This window comes from Stenella coeruleoalba (genome assembly GCF_951394435.1).
Source record: "Stenella coeruleoalba genome assembly, chromosome: 5".
In the NCBI taxonomy this organism is placed as follows: domain Eukaryota; kingdom Metazoa; phylum Chordata; class Mammalia; order Artiodactyla; family Delphinidae; genus Stenella; species Stenella coeruleoalba.
Window position 1 is genome coordinate 72,378,366 of NC_137150.1, and position 20,255 is coordinate 72,398,620.

At 36.0% G+C, this 20,255-nt stretch overlaps 1 protein-coding gene across 15 annotated transcripts in view; it reads left to right on the forward strand.

Moving 5' to 3' along the window:
- The window catches only part of DLG1 (discs large MAGUK scaffold protein 1), a 286,057-nt gene that overhangs the window by 251,806 nt on the left and 13,996 nt on the right, over positions 1-20,255 (forward strand). For all 15 annotated transcript variants that reach the window (XM_079922700.1, XM_079922698.1, XM_079922699.1 and 12 more), the window contains 4 exons: positions 143-193; positions 1,073-1,174; positions 1,428-1,600; positions 20,026-20,135. In XM_079922700.1, the coding sequence (XP_079778826.1) occupies positions 143-193; positions 1,073-1,174; positions 1,428-1,600; positions 20,026-20,135 (436 nt within the window). The remainder of the gene's footprint in view (positions 1-142; positions 194-1,072; positions 1,175-1,427; positions 1,601-20,025; positions 20,136-20,255) is intronic.

Below are 20,255 nucleotides of genomic sequence, written 5' to 3' on the forward strand. Positions count from 1 at the left end.
TTAATTTATAAAGTACCCTTTTTTTTTACATCTTTGCTACTTTTCTTGGGAAAGTTCTAGTAATTTATATGTTATATTAAAGAATTAAATTAGTATAGCTTTCTTTATAGATTTTCTCATCTGTATTTTAACTTTCTAATAGGTGGTCAAGAAGAATATGTCTTATCTTATGAGCCAGTGAATCAACAAGAAGGTTTGTGAAGCCTGTTGATGTTTTACAATCTTATGGAAAAACGTAATTTGGAAAATAGATCTAACTCATACCTTAAAAAAAGTTTCATTAGAATTTTAGCCTTTTTTCTTACTATACACATATATATATATATATATATATATATATTTACTATATGTATTTTATGAAACATGGTTTAGCCCATAGATTATTAAAATCTTATCATTTTATATTGGTGTTTTATTTCCTAAGCAACTTCTTTCCAGTGTTCATAATAGTATCACTATCCTTGTTCAAAATCTTGGAATCATCTTTGATCTTTCTATTCTTCATCTCCCTTGTCTAGTCAGTTTCTAGGCCCTATTTATTCTTATCATACCTTTCTTATTTATAACCTCCTTTCATCCCTCCTACCACAATGTTAGGTCTCATTTTCACTACCAATCTCCCTGCTTCCAACATGGTCCCTTACAGTCCAGCGTATACACTTTTATTAGATCATCTTTCTCGATGACTACTCTGATTATACCCAGTTTCTTTTTTGCCCTTCTTTTATCTGCTTCCCTACAGTTTCTACTTGAAAAGGGATCAGTAAAACACTGTACTGTGTTTTCTCATTTGTAATGAGATGATGTTAGCAATGTATAGAAACATTATCTGCTGAAATGCTGAATATAACTTGGTTGAATTATCTAAGTGTATGACTTCCAACAGGAGATTGACTGAAGTGTAAGATTTTAATAAAGGTTTGTAAACTATCAAGTTAGGCATCATTGGTGGAGAAAGAATAAAAAATAAATTCTTCATAACAGTTAAGGATACTTTTGTTTTCTAGTGAAGTAAAATACACAGATGTTTGTTAAGTGTTTATTTCTTTTAACATGCAGTATATTTTTATAGTTAATTATACTCGACCAGTGATCATATTGGGACCTATGAAAGACAGGATAAATGATGACTTGATCTCAGAATTTCCTGACAAATTTGGATCATGTGTTCCTCGTGAGTAACCCACATAAAAATTCTTAATTTTTGTTCTTAACGTTTTGTCACTGTGTGTGGTCAAAGTAAACAGTACCATTTTTTAATGGTTTATACTTATTTTATCAGTTATTCATCCTCCATATTATTGTCACTTTTCAAATTTAAATCAATCTCTGTTGTAGTGAACTTTACAAAACGATTCTTTAAGTAGAAAATGGCTTTGTTGTGCCTTTTAATATTAAACACTTCCTCAAGTTCTTTTCTATTAAAGATACAACTAGACCAAAACGAGATTATGAGGTAGATGGAAGAGATTATCATTTTGTGACTTCAAGAGAGCAAATGGAAAAAGATATCCAGGAACATAAATTCATTGAAGCTGGGCAGTATAACAACCATCTGTATGGAACAAGTGTTCAGTCTGTGCGAGAAGTAGCAGAAAAGGTAAGCATCAGAGTGATCCCAGAATAAAGTTTCTAATCAGATACGCTTTTTTTTTTTCAGATATGCCTTTGACAGTATGAAAGAATGATGGATAGAAACTTTTAATTCATGTTTTTGAAAAAATATAGATACATGTTGCAGCATTGATTAATCTAAGCAATGTTATGAATTTATTCAACTAAATATTTACTTTTAGGTGACTTAGAAAAATATATATAAGATAAAGTAGAATAAGAGCAACCGGCTTCCCTGGTGGCACAGTGGTTGGGAGTCCGCCTGCCGATGCAGGGGACGCGGGTTTGTGCCCCGGTCCGGGAGGATCCCACATGCCGCGGAGCAGCTGGGCCCGTGAGCCATGACCGCTGAGCCTGCGCGTCTGGAGCCTGTGCTCCGCAACGGGAGAGGCCGCAGCGGTGAGAGGCACGCGTACTGAAAAAAAAAAAAAGAAGAGCAACAAAGAAAATAAGAATAGAAATGATGACATGAATCTCTGCAGGAGGGGAGGTTATTATTTTGGGGTCCTGTACATTTGCTAGAGATAGACCTTGTGTTTAGCCCTAGCTTTCCAACAAGTACCATAATTAAGAAGCTAAGATCATCAATAAAAATGAACCAGATGTTCAAGATAAGTGTAAGTGGCTCCTGGTACTGAGACTAGGCAAAAATTTCTCCTGAATGGTCGTTTAATAAAAGACAGTGTGGAAAAATACTCAGTAACATTGTAACAGCAACAGATTTTTTGAAAGCAGTCTGATGATATATTGACATTGGGTTAAGGCAGTTTTATGGTAAAGCCAAAACAGTGTACTCCAGATGTGCTGCTATACTTAAATCAATCTTTGGGCCTAGAAAATAAACATCAACAAATTATTTTATACTTTCAAAACTATAGTAGTTTAAGACTTAGTCATGAAATACCTACAAAATATAAAGCAGTAATTCAACATCTCAGTTTTCCATCTGTAAGTGCTCCTTTCTTTAATAAGAGGTTTGGTTAATTGTGATTAGTTTTTAAAAATCGAAAAAATGGACATGTTCAGTGATGGCAAGAATTTGGGAAAATAGAAAATCTTATTAGATGTTGCTAATGGGGGTAAAATTAATAGCACTTTATTTGAGAATGATTTGGCAATACCAAATAAATGTACATAACCTGTGACTCAGAAATTCTATTTCTTGGTATCTAAGTAGAGATTCACACATAAGGATTATGTATAATGATGTGCATAGTAGCACTTTATAGTAGTGAAGAATTGGACTCAGGAAAGGGGAATGGATAATTAACTGTTATTTATTCATGCAGTAGGATACAGAAGCTAGAGTGAATAAACTAAAATATCCACTAATTAGGTGTATCCACATTAATAAATCTCAAAATTATATGGTGAATGAATGAAGTTGCAAAGGATATATACAGGATGACACTATTCATATAAACTTTAATTAACATAAGGTAGTTCATTAATACATATTTCGTGTTTTCATAAACATAAAAACATGCATGGGTATCAAATAAGCTATGAGGATATATAGTACAGCCCAGGGAATAATTATAAATAGAATATAACCTTTAAAAAGTGTGATCACTATGTTGTATACCAGAAACTTATATAATATTGTACATCAACTGTACCTCAATTTAAAAAAAAATATTTACTGGGAAAAAAAATGCATGGGAATGATACACATCTACTTCAGGTGTATATGTAGCTGCTATTCGGTGGTTTTCCTTTGAGAGAAAAGGAAGGAAACTGTAGCTTTAGCTTTACTTGTAATATTGTATTTCTTTTAAATTTTTTAAAAATTTAAAAAACACACCTCAGCCTGCCAAATAATATCCAAACTTCAGATTATTGATAAATAGAAAAGTAACACCATATCATAGCAAACTATTTCTTCTGCAAACCTTGTGGAGAAGAAAATATCAGGAGGTCCCACAAAGTAGAAATATTACAAATAACACTGTGATCACAATGCAGTAAAGCTATAAATTATTAGAAAATCAAAAACTGAAAGCCAGGCCAACTGGAAAATTTTTATTATTTATTCATATTAAAGTATAGTTGATGTACAATATTATATATGTTAGAGGTGTCCAATATAGTGATTCACAGTTTTTAAAGGTTGTACTCCATTTATAGTTATTATAAAATGTTGGCTATATTCCCCATTTTGTACAGAATATCCTTATAGCTTATTTTATACATAATAGTTTGTACTCTAAGTCCCCTACCCCTATATTGCCACTCCCCCTTTCCTCTCCCCACTGGTAACCACTAGTTTGTTCTCTGTATTTGTGAGTCTGCTTCTTTTTTCTTATATTCACTAGTTCGTTGTGTTTTTAGATTCCACATATAAGTGATGTCATACAGTATTTGTCTTTCTCTGTCTGACTTATTTCACTTAGCATAATACCCTCCAAATCCATCCATGTTGCTGCACATGGCAAAATTTCATTCTTCTTATGTCTGAGTAGTAGTCCATTATGTATATATACCACATCTTCTTTATCCATTCATCTGTTGATGGACACTTAGGTTGCTTCCATATCTTGGCAATTGTAAATGATGCTGGTGTGAACATTGGGGTGCGTGTATCTTTTTGAATTAGTGTTTTTGTTTTTTCAGGTATATCCCAGGAGTGAAATTGTTGGGTCATATGGTAGTTCTATTTTTAGTTTTTTAAGAAACCTCCATACTGTTTTCCACAGTGACTGCACCAATTTACATTCCCACCAGCAGTGTACAAGGGTTCCTTTTTCTCCACATCCTTGCCAACATTTGTTATTTGTGCTCTGTTTGATGATAGCTATTCTGACAGATGTGAGGTGGTATCTCACTGTGGTTTGATTTTCATTTCCCTGATGATTAATGATGTTGAGCACCTTTTCATGTGCCTGCTGGCCATCTGCATCGCCTGTTTGGAAAAATGTCTATTCACTTCTGCCCACTTTTTAAACAGGTTATTTGTTTATTTGATGCTGAGTTGTATGAGCTGTATATATGTTGTATATTAATCCCTTATCAGTTCTACTATTTGCAAATATCTGCTCTCATTCAGTAGGTTTTCTTTTCATTTTGTCAATGATTTCCTTTGCTGTGCAAAAGCTTTTAAGTTTAATTAGGTCCTGTTTGTTTATTTTTGCTTTTATTTCATTTGTGTTAGGAGACAGAGCCAAAAAAATATTGCCGTGATTTATTTCAAAAAGTGTTCTGCCTATGTTTTACTCTAGGAGTTTTATACTATCCGGTCTTACATTTGGGTCTTTAATCCATTTTGAGTTTACTTTTGTATGTAGTGTTAGAGAATGTTCTAATTTAATTGTTTTACATGTAGCTGTCCAGTGTTCCCAGCAGCACTTACTGAAGAGTGAAGTCTTTTCTCCATTGTTTATTCTTGCCTCCTTGTCATAGATTAGTTGACCATTAGTGCATGGGTTTATTTCTGGGCTTTCTATCCTGTTCCAGTGATGTCAGTTTTTGTGCCAGTACCATACTGTTTTGATTACTATACCTTTGTAGTATAGTCTGAAGTCAGCATGATTCCTACACATACATCCTTCTTTTTCAAGATTGTTGTGGCTATTTGGGGTCTTTCGTGTTTCCATAAAAATTTTAAATTTATTTGTTCTCGTTCTGTGAAAAATGCCATTGGTATTTTGATAGGGATTGCATTGAATCTGTAGATTACCTTGGGTAGTATGCCCATTTTAGCAATATGAATTCTTCCAATCCAAGAACATGATATATCTTTCCATGTATTTGCGTCACCTTCAATTTCTTTCATCAGTGTCTTATAGTTTTCTGAGTACAGGTCTTCTACCTCCTCAGGTAGGTTTATTCCTACATATTTTATTCTTTTTGATGCAGTGGTAAATGGGATTGTTTCATTAATTTCTCTTTCTGATAGTTTGTTGTTAGTGTATAGAAATGCAACACACTTCCGTATGTTAATTTTGTATCCTGCAACTTTATACCAAATTTATTGATGAGCCCTAGTAGTTTTCTGGTGATGTGTTTAGGAGTCTGTGTATACAGTATCATGTCATCTGCAGACACTGACAGTTTTACTTCTTCAGTTCCAATTTGGATTCATTTTATTTCTTTTTCTTGTCTGGTTGCTGTAGCTAGGACTTCTACTACTAAATAAAAGTGGCAAGAGTGGATATCCTTGTCTTGTTCCTGATCTTAGAGGAAATGCTTCAGCTTTTCACCTTTGAGTATCATGTTAGCTGTGGGTTTGTTGTAAATGGACTTTATTATCTTGAGGTATGTTCCTTCTGTGCCCAATTTCTGGAGAGCTTTATCATAATGGGTGCTGAATTTTGTCAAAAGCTGTTTCTGCATCTATTGAGATGATAGTATGGTTTTTATTCTTCATTTTGTTAATGTGGTGTATCATATTGAGTGATTTGTGTATACTGAAAAATCCTTGCATCTGGGATAAATCCCACTTGATCGTGGTGTATGATCCTTTTAATGTACTGTTGGATATGGTTTGCTAAATTTCTGTTTAGGATTTTTGCGTGTATGTTCATCATTGATAATTCGCCTCTAGTTTTTTCTTTTCTTGTGATATCTTTGTCTGGTTTTGGTATCAGGGTAATGCCAGCCTCATAGAATGAGTTCAGAAGCATTCCTTCCTCTGCAGTCTTTTGGGATAGTTTGAGAAGGGTAGGTGTTAACTCTTCTCTAAATGTTTGATAGAATTCACTTGTGAAACCATGTGGTCCTGGGCTTTTATTTGTTGGGCGGTTTTTAATTACTGATACAGTTTTCATTACTGGTAATGGGTCTACTCATATTTTCAATTTCTTGCTGTTTCACTCTTGGGAGAGTGTACCTTTCTAAGAATCTGTTTATTTCTTCTAGGTTGTCCATTTTATTGGCATATAGTTGTTTCTAGTAGTCTCTCATGATCCTTTGTATTTCTGTGGTGTCAGTTGTAACTTCTTTTTCATTTCTGATTTTATTGATTTGGACCCCCTCTCTTTTTTTTTTGATGAGTCTGGCTATAGGTTTATCAATTTTATATATCTTTTCAAAGAACCAGCTTTTAGTTTCATTGATCTTTTCTATTGTTTTCTTCATCTCTATTTCATTTATTTCTGCTCTGATCTTTATGATTTCTTTCCTTCTACTAACTTGGAGGGTTTTTTTTTCTTTTTCTAGTTCTTTTAGATGTAAGGTTAGGTTGTTTATTTGAGATTTTTCTTTTTTCCTGAGGTAAGCTGTATCTCTATAAACTTCCCTCTTAGAACTGCTTTTTGCTGTGTTCCATAGTTATTAGATCATCATGTTTTTGTTTTCATTTGTCTCTAGGTATTTTTTATTTGCTTGTTGATTGCTTCAGTGATCCATTGGTGGTTTAGTAGCTTATTATTTAGCCTTCACATATTTGTGTTTTTTGCAGTTTTTTTTCCTGTAGTTGATTTCTAGTCTCATAGCATTGTGGTCAGAAAAGATGCTTAATATGATTTCAGTTTTCATAAATTTACCAAGGCTTGTTTTGTGGCCTAGCATGTGATCTGTCCTGGAGAATGTTCCATGTGCACTTGAAAAGAATATGTATTCTGCTTTCAGATGTAATGCTCTTTATCAATTAAGTCCATCTGGTCTATTGTGTCATTTAAGGCTAGTATTTCCTTATTGATTTTCCATCTGGACAATCTGCGCATTGGTGTAAGTGGGATGTTAAACTCCCCTACTACAACTGTGTTCTGTCAATTCCTCCTTTTATGTTTTTAAAATTTGCCTTATATATTTAAGTGTTCCTATGTTGGGTGCATATATATTTACATTTGTTACGTCTTCTTGGATTTATCCCTTGATCATTATGTAGTGTCCTTTTTTGTCTCTTGTCACAGTCTTTATTTTAAAGTCTATTTTATCTGATATAAGTATTGCTACTCTGGCTTTTTTTTATTTCCATTTGCATGGAATACCTTTTTCCATCCCCTCACTTTCAGTCTGTGTGTGTCTTTAGATCTGAAGTGAGTCTCTTGTAAGCAGCATATACACCAGTCTTATTTTTGTATCCTTGATTCCAGCGTTTAGTCCATTTACATTTAAGATAATTATCAGTATGTATGTTCTTCCTGCCATTTTGTTAATTGCTTTGCAGTTGTTTTTGCATGTCTTTTTTTCCCTTCTTTTGTTCTCTTGTGATTTAATGACTGCCTTTAGTGTTATGTTTGGATTCTTTTTTCTTTTTTGTGTGTATATCTATTACAGATTTTTGGTTTGTGATTACCATGAGGCTTTTATATAGCAGTCTGTATGTATACGTGATTGTTTTAAGTTGCTGATCTCTTCATTTCAAATGCATTTTAAAGACCTGCCATTTGTACTCTCTTCCCTTCACGATTACTGTTTATCTGATTGTTTTATATAACCCTTAACTGCTTATTGTGGATGTAGATGATTTTACTACTTTTCTCTTTTAACCTTCCTACTGCCTTTACTGTATATTTGCCTTTACCATTGAGTATTTTCATTTTGTAATGTTCTTGTTTCTTGTTGTGGCCTTTTCTTTTCCACCTAGAGAAGTTCCTTTAACATTAGCTGTAGAACTGATTTGGTGGTGCTGAACTCTTAGCTTTTGCTTGTCTGTAAAGCTTTTGATCTCCATCAAATCTAAATTAGAGCCTTACTGGGTAGAGTATTCTTGGTTGTAGGTTTTTCCCTTTCATCACTTTAAATATATCATGCCACTTCGTTCTGGGCTGCAGAATTTCTGATGAAAAATCAAAAATTTACGGGTGTTCCCTTGCATGTTATTTGTTGCTTTTCCCTTGCTGCTTTTAACATTTTCTATTTATCTTTAATTTTTGTCATTTTAATTACAATGTGTCTTGGTATGTTCCTCTTTGGATTAATTCTGTTTGGGACTCTGCACTACCTGGACTTGGGTGACTGTTCCCTTTCCCAGGTTAGGGAAGTTTTCAGCTGTTGTGTCTTCATTTATGTTCTCAGCCCCTTTCTCTCTCTCTTCTTCTGGGACCCATGTAATGCAAATATTGATGTGCTTGATGTTGTCCCAGAGGTCTGTTTAACTGTCCTCATTGGTTTTCATTCTTTTTTCTTTTTTCTCTTCAGTGGCAATAATTTCCACTACTCTGTCTTCCAGCTCACTAATCCATTCTTCTGTATCACTTAATTTATTATTGATTCCTTCTAGTGTACTTTTCATTTTAGTTATTGTATTCTTCATCTCTGTTTGGTTGCTCTTTATATTTTCTAACTCTTTGTTTAAAACTTCTAATTTGGAAATTCCCAGATGGTCCAGCAGTTAGCACTCCACACCACTGCAGAGGGCACAGGTTCAATCCCTGCTTGGGGAACTAAGATCCCACAAGCTGCACAGAGCAGCCCAAAAAAAAAAAAAACACTTCTACCTGCTCACTCTGTGCATCCATTCTTCTCCCAAGTTCTTTAATCATCTTTACAATCATTACCTTGAATTCTTTCTTGGGTTGATTGCCTATCTCCACTTCACTTAGTTCTTCTTCTGGGGTTTTATCTTGTTCCTTTGTCTGGAACATGTTTCTCTGCCACCTCATTTTATCTAAGTTGCTATTTGTATTTTTATGTGTCTGGTAGGTTGGTTACATTTCCCAGCCTTGGACAAGTGGCCTTCTGTAAGAGATGCCCTATGTGTCCCAGCAGCACACTCCCATCTCGTCACCCAAGATACATGTTTCAGGTGATCCCCCTATGAAGGGGGGTCATTCTGTTGTGAGAGGCTGACTATGTGGGCAGTGTGGTAGGCTTGGTTGGCCCCTAGCCCGGTTAGTTGCCAGGCCCTGCCTTGTACTGCTGGCCGCTGGCTGTTGGTTAGCATGGCCTGGTCACACAGTGGGTGACTGCAGAACCCCAGGATGCCTCAGGGCTTATGCGAGCTCACTGATGGGCAGAGTTAGGGCCCAAAAGACTGTGGGGTTGTTGTCCACCCACTGTTGGGTGAAGCCAGGTCCTGTGGGGTTAGTGCCAGACTACTAGCAGGCAAAGCCAGGTCCTGGAGTCTGGCTGCAGGGCCATGGGATCCCAGAGCTGGTGTCAGATCACTGGTGGCAGAGCGGTTCCTCATACAGTTGGTCACAGTGTCCGGGGAGTCCCAAAGCTTCTGTTGGCCTTCTGTGGGCAGGCTGGGTCCGCAGGCTGCAGGATTATGGTTTTCTTGCACCTGGTGTCTGCCTCCTGGTGGGTGAAGCTGGTCTAGAGGCTAGTTCAGGCTTCCTGGAAGGCAGAGCTGGTGCCTTTCCACTGGTAGATGTAGCTGGGTCATGGCCCTCTCTTGGGCAGGGGCATGTCTAGAGGTGACTGTGGGTTCAGGAAGTCTTTAGGCAACCTGTCTGCTGATAGGTGGAGATGTATTCCCACCCAGTTAGTTGTTTGGCCTGAGGCATCACAGCACTGGCACCTACAGGCTGTTAGGTGGGGCCAGTTCTTGGCACTAATGAGCCATAAGGAGGATCCCACTATGACGACCACCCACACCAGTGTCCACGTGGTAGAAAACTCCCACGTGTGGCTGCCACCAGTGTCTGTGTCCCCAGGGTGAGTGGCAGCCACCCCACCTCTCCAGGAGATTCTCCAAGACCAGCAGGTAGGTCAGCCCACGCTCCCATCAGATTACTGCTTTTGCCCTGGGTGCTGGTGCATGTGAGATTCTGTGTGCACCCTTTAATAGTGAAGTCTCTATTTCCCCCAGTCCTTTGGGACTCACAAAATTGATCTCCACTGGCCTTCAGAACCAAATGCTGTGGAGACTTGTCTTCCTGGTGCAGGGTCCCCAGGGGCTCAGAACTCTCATTCCTGTGGAAGAACCTCTGTAATATAATTATTCTCCAGTTAATGGGTCACCCATCCAGGGGTATGCAACTTGATTATATCACAAGTACACCCCTCCTACCTGTCTTGTTGTCATTCCTTCTCTATGTGTTTAGTTGTAGATCTTTCCTGGTAAGTTCTGATCTTTTTCATACATGGTCGTTCTGCAGGTAGTTGTGATTTTGGTGTGCTCATGAGAGGAGGTGAGCTCAGGGTCTTTCTACTCTGCCATCTTGGCCAGTCTCTCTCCCAGTTAGAAAATTTAAAGCCACCTCTTAACTCTTAAGTGAAGGAGAAAATACAAAATGAAATTACAGAATTTCTTAAAAATGAAAGTAGTACATATCAGAATCCATGGGATACATTTAAAACACTGATCAAAGGAAAATTCATAGCCTTAAGAACTTTTCCAAAGAAAAATGAGTGCGAATAGGGATTTCCCTGGTGGCACAGTGTTAAGAATCCGCCTGCCAATGCAGAGGATACAGGTTTGAGCTCTGGTTGGGGAAGATCCCACATGCTGCAGAACAACTAAGCCCATGCACCACAACTGCCGAGCCTGCGCACTGCAACCACTGAAGCCCACGTGCCTAGAGCCCGTGCTCTGCAACAAGAGAAGCCACCACAATGAGAAGCCCGCGTGCCGCAACGAAGAGTAGCCCCCACTCACCACAACTAGAGAAAGCCCACATGCAACAACGAAGACCCAACGCAGCCAAAAATAAAATTAAATAAATAATTTTTTTTTATGAATGAGAATAAATAAACCAAATCCCTAGTGTAAAGTACTAGAAAAAGATAAAGGAAGAACATGATATAAATAAAAGCAGAAATTATGTGGTAAGCAGAAGGAAGAAAATGAAGATCAGAGAGGAAACTAATAAGAAAACAAAAGCAATAGATAAAATCGATGAAACCAAAACTTGTCCTTTGAGAAGATCAAAGTTATTGATAAACCTTTAACCAGACTGGTCAGAAAAAAGGAGAGAAGACACAAATTACCAAAATCAGGAATGAGAGAAATAACAAAATCTACAAATATTTAAAGAAAAGTCAGAAATTAGTAACAACTTTATACCACTGAGTTCAACAATTTAGATGAAAAGGATAAATTCCTTGAAAGGAATAAACTACTTAAGCTCAAGAAGAAATAGATAATTTGAATAGCCCTACATCTGTTAAAGAAATTGATTTGTATTTAAAAATTTCCACAAAGAAAACTTTCTTTCCACAAAGAAAACTCCAGGCCCAGATGGCTTCACTAATAAATTTTACCAAACACTTAAGGAAGAAATAATACCCATTTTCTACCATAAAATCTAAAAAGAGGGAGTGCTTCCCAATTTATTCTGAGTCCAGCATTACCTAGATTTCAAAACCTGACTACACATTACCAAAAAAACTACAGACCAATTTCTGTGAACATAGATGCAGAATTTCTAAACAAAATTTTTACAAATTTGATCTCACAATATAAAAGAGATAATATAACCACCAAGTTAGGGTTTATCCAGTGAATTCCAGGTAAATTTTAACATGAGAAAGCAGTCAGTTTACCTCACCATATTAAACTAAAAAAGGAAAACCATATGATTATATCCATAGTTTAGCAGAAGCTTTGACAGAATCCAACATCCTTTTTTTTTTTTTTGGCTGCATTATGTGTTCGTTGCTGTGCGCGGGCTTTCTCTAGTTGCGGCAAGTGGGAGCTACTCTTCGTTGCAGTGCACAGGCTTCTCACTGCGGTGGCTTTTCTTGTTGCGGAGAGCGGGCTCTAGGCATGCAGGCTTCAGTAGTTTCAGCACGCAGGCTCAGTAGTTGCAGGACATGGGCCCTGGAGCACGCAGGCTTCAGTAGTTGTGGCACACGGGCTTCAGTAGTTGTGGCTCACGGGCTCTAGAGCACAGGCTGAGTAGTTGTGATGCACAGGCTTAGTTGCTTCACAGCATATGGGATCTTCTGGACCATGGATCAAACCTGTGTCCCCTGCATTGGCAGGCAGATTCTTAACCACTGCACCACCAGAGAAGTCCCCCAACATCCATTCTTGATTAAACTCTCCGCAAACTGGGAATAGAAAAGAACTTTCTCAAACTGATAAATAATATTCTAAAAATCCTACACCTATCATCATACTTAATGATAAAAGAAGCTCAGTGTTTTCCCCCTAAAATCAGAAACATGTCAAGGATACCCACTCTCACCACTTGTTTTCAGCATTGTACTAGAGGTCCTAGCCAGTGCAGTAAGACAAGAGAGAGAAATCAAAGTCATCCAGATTGGAAAGGAAGAAGTAGAATTGTCCTTATTTGCAGACAACATGATTGTCTATGTAAAAAATCTGATAGAATCTACAAAAAGAAAAAAAATGCTACTAGAACTAGTAAATAAGTTTAGCAAGATCAAAGGATACAGTATTGATCAATATACAAAAATCAATTGTATTTCTATATACTAGACCAAATTGAAATTTTAAAAAACATTATTTGTAGTAGCATTAAAAAAATATTAAATACTTAGAGATAAATCTGACCAAAAAATTTTGCAGATCAGTACACTAAAAACTACAAAGCATTGCTGAGAGAATTAAAGAAGACCTAAATAAATGGAGAGATGCACGACGCTCATGGATTGAAAGGCTCAGTGTTGTTTAGATATCAGTTTTGTTCACTTGCACTTTAGGCTCAGTACAACCCCAATCAAAAATCCCAGGAGCTCTTTTTGTGGAAATTGACATGATAATAATACTAAAGTTCATATGGAAATGCAAAAGATCTAAAATAGCCAAAACAACTTTGAAAAAGAACGAAGCTGAAGGACTCACACTACTTCATTTTGAAATTTATAAAAATACAGTTAATCAAGATGGTATGCATAAAGATATTGGCATGAAGATAGGTAGATCAGGGCTTCCCTGGTGGCACAGTGGTTGAGAGTCTGCCTGCCGATGCAGGGGACACTACTACTTCGTTGCGGTTCACAGGGTTCGTGCCCTGGTCCGGGAGGATCCCACATGCCGCGGAGTGGCTGGGCTCATGAGCCATGGCCGCTGAGCCTGCGCGTCCGGAGCCTCTGCTCCGCAGCGGGAGAGGCCACAATGGTGAGAGGCCCACGTACCGCAAAAAAAAAAAAAAAAAAAAAGGTAGATCAGTGTAACATACTAGAGAATCCTTAAATGGACCCACATATATATGGACAGCTGTGGTCAAAGGTGCAAAGGCAATTCAGTGGAGAAAGGGATATTCTTTCAACAAATGGTGATGGAACAAGCCACGTTGACTAGCCACGCCTCATACCATACACAGAAATTAACTCAAAATAGATCCTAAATCTGAATCCTAGAACTATAAACATAGGAAAAATCTTCATGACTTTGGGTTTGGCAGTGATTCCTAAGATAATATACCAAAAGCACGATCTATAAAAGAAAAAAATGATAAATTGGACTTCATCAAGATTAAAACTTCTGCTCTTGGGGGAAAAAGAAAAAAGCACTGTTAGGTGAATAAAAAGACAAGACATATACTAGGAGAAAATATTTTCACATCATATATTTCATAAAAGATTTGTATCTAGAATATGTAGAGAACTCTTTCATCACAATAATAAAGACAACCCTATTTTTAAATGAACAAAGGATTTGAAAAGACATTTCTCGAAGGAAGATATAAAAATGGCCAATAAACACGTGAAAAGATACTCAACACAGTCATTCATTAGGTAAATGCAGATTGAAACCTTAATGAAGAGCCACTACGTACCGATTGGAATGGCTAAGTTTTTTTAAACTGACCATTACCAAGTTTTGACAGAGATAGGAGGAAAGAAATCATATGTCCATACAGAGACTTAACATGAATATTTGTAACAGCTTTATTTATAATGGGCAAAAACTGGAAATAACCCAGATGTCCCTCATCTGGTGAATGGATAAACAAAGTGTGGTATATTCATGTAATGGACTACTACTCAGCAATAAAAAGTAATAAATTGTTGATGTTACACAACAACATGGATGAATCCCAAAGTAGTTATGCTAAGTGAAAGGAGCCAGACAGTAAACTACATACTGAATAACTGTACTTATATAAAGTTTTAGAAATTTCATACAAATCTATAGTAACAAAAAGCAGACTAGTGGTTGCTTGGAGAAGGACAGGAAGGAGAGGTTACAAAGAGGCATGAAACTGGGGAGTGACTGATACATTTATTATTTTGATTATGGTGATGATTTCAAGGTATATACACATTGTCAAAACTTAACCAAATTGTATACTTTCAATATCTGCAGTTTATTGTATATCAGTTATGCCTTAACTAAGCCTTTTTTTCTTTTAACTGACATTCCTCCTAGTGCTTTGGGGGAAAACAGAACTTGTATCTTTAACATTATATGCTTTCTGAACTACTTAAGATTTTTGTCACTTGCATACATACTCTTTATAATAAAAATAATAAAATGGATTTTTGTAAGAAATTAAGGTGGAGAATAGAAAAGCAGAAGATCTAGAAAGAAATAACACAATAGACAAACTACTAGCTAACCTGATTTTTTTTAAGGGGAAAATCACAAACACTAGACACAGGAAATGACAAGAGGGCATAACCATTGAAATATTATGAAATCATAAAAGACTGTATTGCATATCTTTATATAAATAAAATTTTAAACTTGGTTGAGATGGATAATTTCCTAGAAAAATACAGTTTACCAAAATTGACCTATTAGAGATGGAAAGATTTCTATAGAAGAAGAAATCTTTAGAAGAAATAGAGCAAGTTATCAAGAAACTACGCCACAAAAAACATCAGGCCCAGATGACTTCATGGGGGAATTCTAATAAATCTTGAAAGGTTAGATCATCCTAAAGCTCCATAAGTACTGTTCAAGAGCATTCTTTTTATGAAGCAAGTCTAATATTGATATCTAAACCTGATGAAGACAGTGAAAATTATAGATCAGTATCACTGATAAATATTAATACAAAAGTGTTAAATATTTTAATAAACAGAATCCAGTACCACATTGCAAAAATGATATACCATGACCAAATGGGATTAAAGGTATTTAAAGTCAGCTCAATATTAGGAAATCCATTAATGTAATCTACCACGTTAACAGATCTAAAGAGAAAAATCATATATTCACAGATGCCTGAAAAGCATTTGGTAAAATCCAGTACCTCTACTGGGAGGGGGAAATCTCAAAAATACAGAGATTGTTGTTATTTTTTTAAAGAGAAAAAAGAAAAAGATTGAGAGGGACAGATCGAAATCCTTAATGGGAGAAACATTGAGGCAGTGTCATTATGATAGGAGCAAGGCAAGGATGTCCATTATCTCTACTACTACTCAAGGTACTAGCCAATGCTATTATACAATACAAATCAATCAGAGGCATAAGAATTGGAAAAGAAATAAAACTATCTCTGTTTTCAGATAATATAGTAACCTAGAAACCGTACAAAATTTATTATAAAATTTATTTTGTAAAATATAAATTTATTATAAAATTAAAGACATAAAATCAAAGACAAAAAGCTAGACTAAGGTAGCATATAAAATTAATATGCAGAAATTAATAGCTTTCTTTTACATGAACAGTAATCAGAAGATTATTATAGAGAAAACCCCATTTATAATGTAAGAAATAGCATGTAAAATACTTAGTAGATTTAATGAGAAATATGCAGACTTACATGAAGAAATCTGTAAAACACTCCTGAAAGACAGAATATTAGACTTGATCAAATGTAAAGACATCCCTTGTTCTTAGCTATGACAATTCAACATTGTAAAGCTGCCAGTTCTGTCTAAGCTGATTTATAATGAGCACAATCCCGGTAAAAATAACTACCAGCTTTTTTATGGGGTTAGACGAATTGAAGTTCATAAGAGAAGCCAGGACCACACAAAAAGAAAAGCTGCAAGAGATTCCAGCCCTACCAGATATTAAAGAATACTATTAAGACTTCTTAATTAAAACAGTGTGTTAATGACCCATGAATAGGACAAAAAGACGAGTAGAATAGAAAAGAGAATCCAGGAAGACCCAAATTCATATGAAAATATAGTATATGACAAAGGTGCAATCTCATATCACAGGGGCTTTTAATAATGGGCTTTTAAGTAAATAGTGCTGGAACAACTGGAGAGAAGGTAAATTAGAACCATACTTCTGGGGGACTTCCCTGATGGCACAGTGGGTAAGACTCCATGCTCCCAATGCAGGAGATCTGGGTTCAATCCCTGGTCAGGGAACTAGATCCCACATGCATGCCGCAACTAAGAGTTCGCATGCCACAACTAAGGAGCCCAGGTGCTGCACCTAAGACCCAGTGCAACCAAATAAATAAATAAAAGAACCATACTTCACACCATACACAAAAATTCACACCATACACAATTGACAGAAGAAAATATAACCTGGGCATAGGGAAGTTTTTTTAACCATGAATCAAAATTCAGATGCAGTAAAAGACTGACAACTTCTGAACACATGAAAACAAAAAGACTTTTGCTTGACAAAAAAACTTTTCCTAAAACTAAGAGAAAACACCATTACCAATGTCAAAAAACAACTGACAAAAAATCTTCGAGAAAAGGGCTGATATTCCCGAATATTAAAAACTCTTAAAAATTGAGCGAATAGAGACCAGAATCTATTAGAAAATGGACAAAAGAAATAAATACACAATTCACACAAAAATAAGATATAAAAATGATAAACCTGAGATCAGTTACCTACGAGGGAGGAGTGGAAAGGATGGGAGATTGGGATTGAGGTAGAAGGGATGGAGGTGCAGCATTTCTCCAAGTATACCTTTTTGTATAATTTTGACTTTAGAACTGTGTTAACATTTTGTATATTAAAAAAACAAAAAGAGAAGATGAGGGGAAAGCAGAATGATATATAAGCAGACTAAACCTAGTCTAACTGTTTCAAATAGTTATTTTTAAATTAATTTTCAAATAATTTCATTGAAGAGAGGAAGGGAGGGGAGAAGTCTTAATCCCAATAATCCTTGAAGACAGGCTAAAGACAGAAAGCCTATGAACAAATATTGAACTCTAATTAGAGTGGTATGGGTTAATAGATCTGAAACTACTTTAAGGTATATTTTAGAGTTGAGCAAATAAGTTAATATATTGACAATTGATGGGAGCTAGATTTCTCACTGTCAAAGAAGGGATTTTAGAAATATGGAAAGGGGAGAGGGTAGAATAAACTCTGTGGTAATTGGATTGGAATTAGAGATATGAATATAAACCCATGCATCTTAATACAGATATAGAAATATAAATGTGTATATATGTTTTCTTGCTCTGTCCACAAAGGAGGCCTAAAAATGATGACTCGTCAATAAACAATGAGAATATCTAGTGTCTAGATCTTGGCTTCTAAATACTATTCTCCATTAAAAAGGTCCAGAACTCATTAGAATAACGGCTGATTCCACTGGGAAAGTACAAGATGAGCCTAGAACATTTTGCTCTGTCAGAAAACTAAGGAAGTGCTTAAAGAATGATACAAATATGTCAAAAAGACACTGAAACCAACCTGTAAGGCCCCACAGTGGCCAAGTCTGGCATAATTGGAATATTAAAATAAATGATAATAACTGATTATAACAGAGAACAAGAATCCAAGAGTCCATAATGGTATAATGGTATAAATAAATATATGAATGAATAAATAAGTAGATAGAAGGGAAAGATTTACCTTACATTATTAGAATGTCTACTAATAAGGTTAGAAGGAATGATGGAATTAGGAGAGCTGTCTTGACAACCACCATGATAATAATTGTTTCAGGCAAGAATCATCAGTGTATGCTAAAATTAATGAGTGAATCAATACCTGATGAGAAACAGGATATTTACATAGTTTCAACATATCCTTGCCCCGAATACTTATCAGCTACAAAAGGAAAATAGTAATCTAAACCTGGCAGACAGAAACCATTAAAAAGTGATCAAAATTAACATCACTAGTAGACATCTTATGCTTCCTGATATGATGGACTGAGAAGGATGCAACCTCACTTCTGTGGTATTCCTACCAAAAATGTGTATCCTGCCATCTGATGGGAAACTTCAGGCAAACCCAGGTTGAGGCATATTCTATGAAAAAAAATGTTCTGTACTCTTGAAAAATATCAAGATCATGAAAGACAAAGACTAAAGAACTGTGCCAGATTGACAGAGGCTAAAGAGACAATACAACTAAATGCAATGTGTGGTCCTGGATTGGACCCTAGAGCAAGAATACTTTTTTTCCTTTTGCAGTAAAGGATACTAGATGACCAACTGAAATTATACTGTGGTTATTTAAGAGATGTCATTGTGTTTAGGAAATAAGGGTAAAGAAGTTTTATGTTTGCAATTTACTGTTAAACTATTGTGTACATATATATACAGGGAGGTAAAATAAAGCAAACAAGATAGAATGTTAATGTTTCAATGTAAAGTTTTTTAAAATTTCTAAGCAATCAGGTAAAATAGTAATATCTACTAAAAGGAGGTGGTGGGTACATGTATATATGTTATTTACCTTCTATATGTTTGAAATATTCATAAAATATTAATTTTTTTATTTTAAATAGTCCTACTGAGTTGAAATTATCATTCATTCGGGTGGATTCAAGCCCTTAGATTACAAGGCGCATTATGGGGTAGACCTGACTTTAAAAGTTATAATAAAATCTGTTTGATAAATTAGAAGTACTACCCTATTTAACATGGAAATGCTCATCTTTACTAAAAATCTTAATGGCCTTTGGCAGTGAATTTAAGCATGTCAGGAAAGCGTCTTAAATTCAGAATTGGGGTTTCCAAATGCTTCAGTTTGTGATAAAGTTTTTACTGGTCACCAGTAAGATGAAAAATAGAACAGAGAGTGGTAGTGAGGTTTTATAAATTTAAATTTATTCAGTTTTAAAGATTCGCCTTTATTCTACACTTTTACATTCTTGTTTGATCATATATTCTTTTTTTGTTTGTTTTTTTGTTTGTTTTTTTTGTGTGTTTTTGCGGTACACGGGCCTCTCACTGTTGTGGCCTCTCCCGTTGCGGAGCACAGGCTCCGGACGCGCAGGCTCAGCGGCCATGGCTCACAGGCCCAGCCACTCCGCGGCATGTGGGATCTTCCCAGACCGGGGCACGAACCCTTGTCCCCTGCATCGGCAGGCGGACTCTCAACCACTGCGCCACCAGGGAAGCCCTGATCATATATTCTTTTATGAAATGATGGTTGTGGTAAGATGGTAGCTTAGGGTATTTTTTAGTGCCCTTTCTCAGCGAAGTAAAAGATAGGAACCCCATATTGGTTGCCGTTTTGAGAGATTACTGATCTGTGAAAGCTAGGAGTAAGGGAACTGTATTTTCATTCCTTTTTAAATGTAATATTTGAGAATGGAAAACCAGTTATCCATAGTCATTATTCATTGTCTTCATAACAGAAATGACAAGTTTGCTTAAAGTGAACAGGATCCAAACATCATAATTCAATTTTGTACTTGTAGGAAATGTACCTTTGATATAGTTGAAAATACTTGGTTCACTTGTTTTTCTTCCCTATTCCCTCTGTTTTAGGGCAAACACTGTATCCTCGATGTGTCTGGAAATGCCATAAAGAGATTACAGATTGCACAACTTTACCCAATCTCCATTTTTATTAAACCCAAATCCATGGAAAATATCATGTAAGTGTAAATGCCTAAGGCACAGCCTCTAAGTACAAATCCAGTCTCTGTTACTTATTAGATTGGGTAATTTACTTACCCTTCTTGCATCTCAATTCCTTTATCTGTAAAATGCAGGTA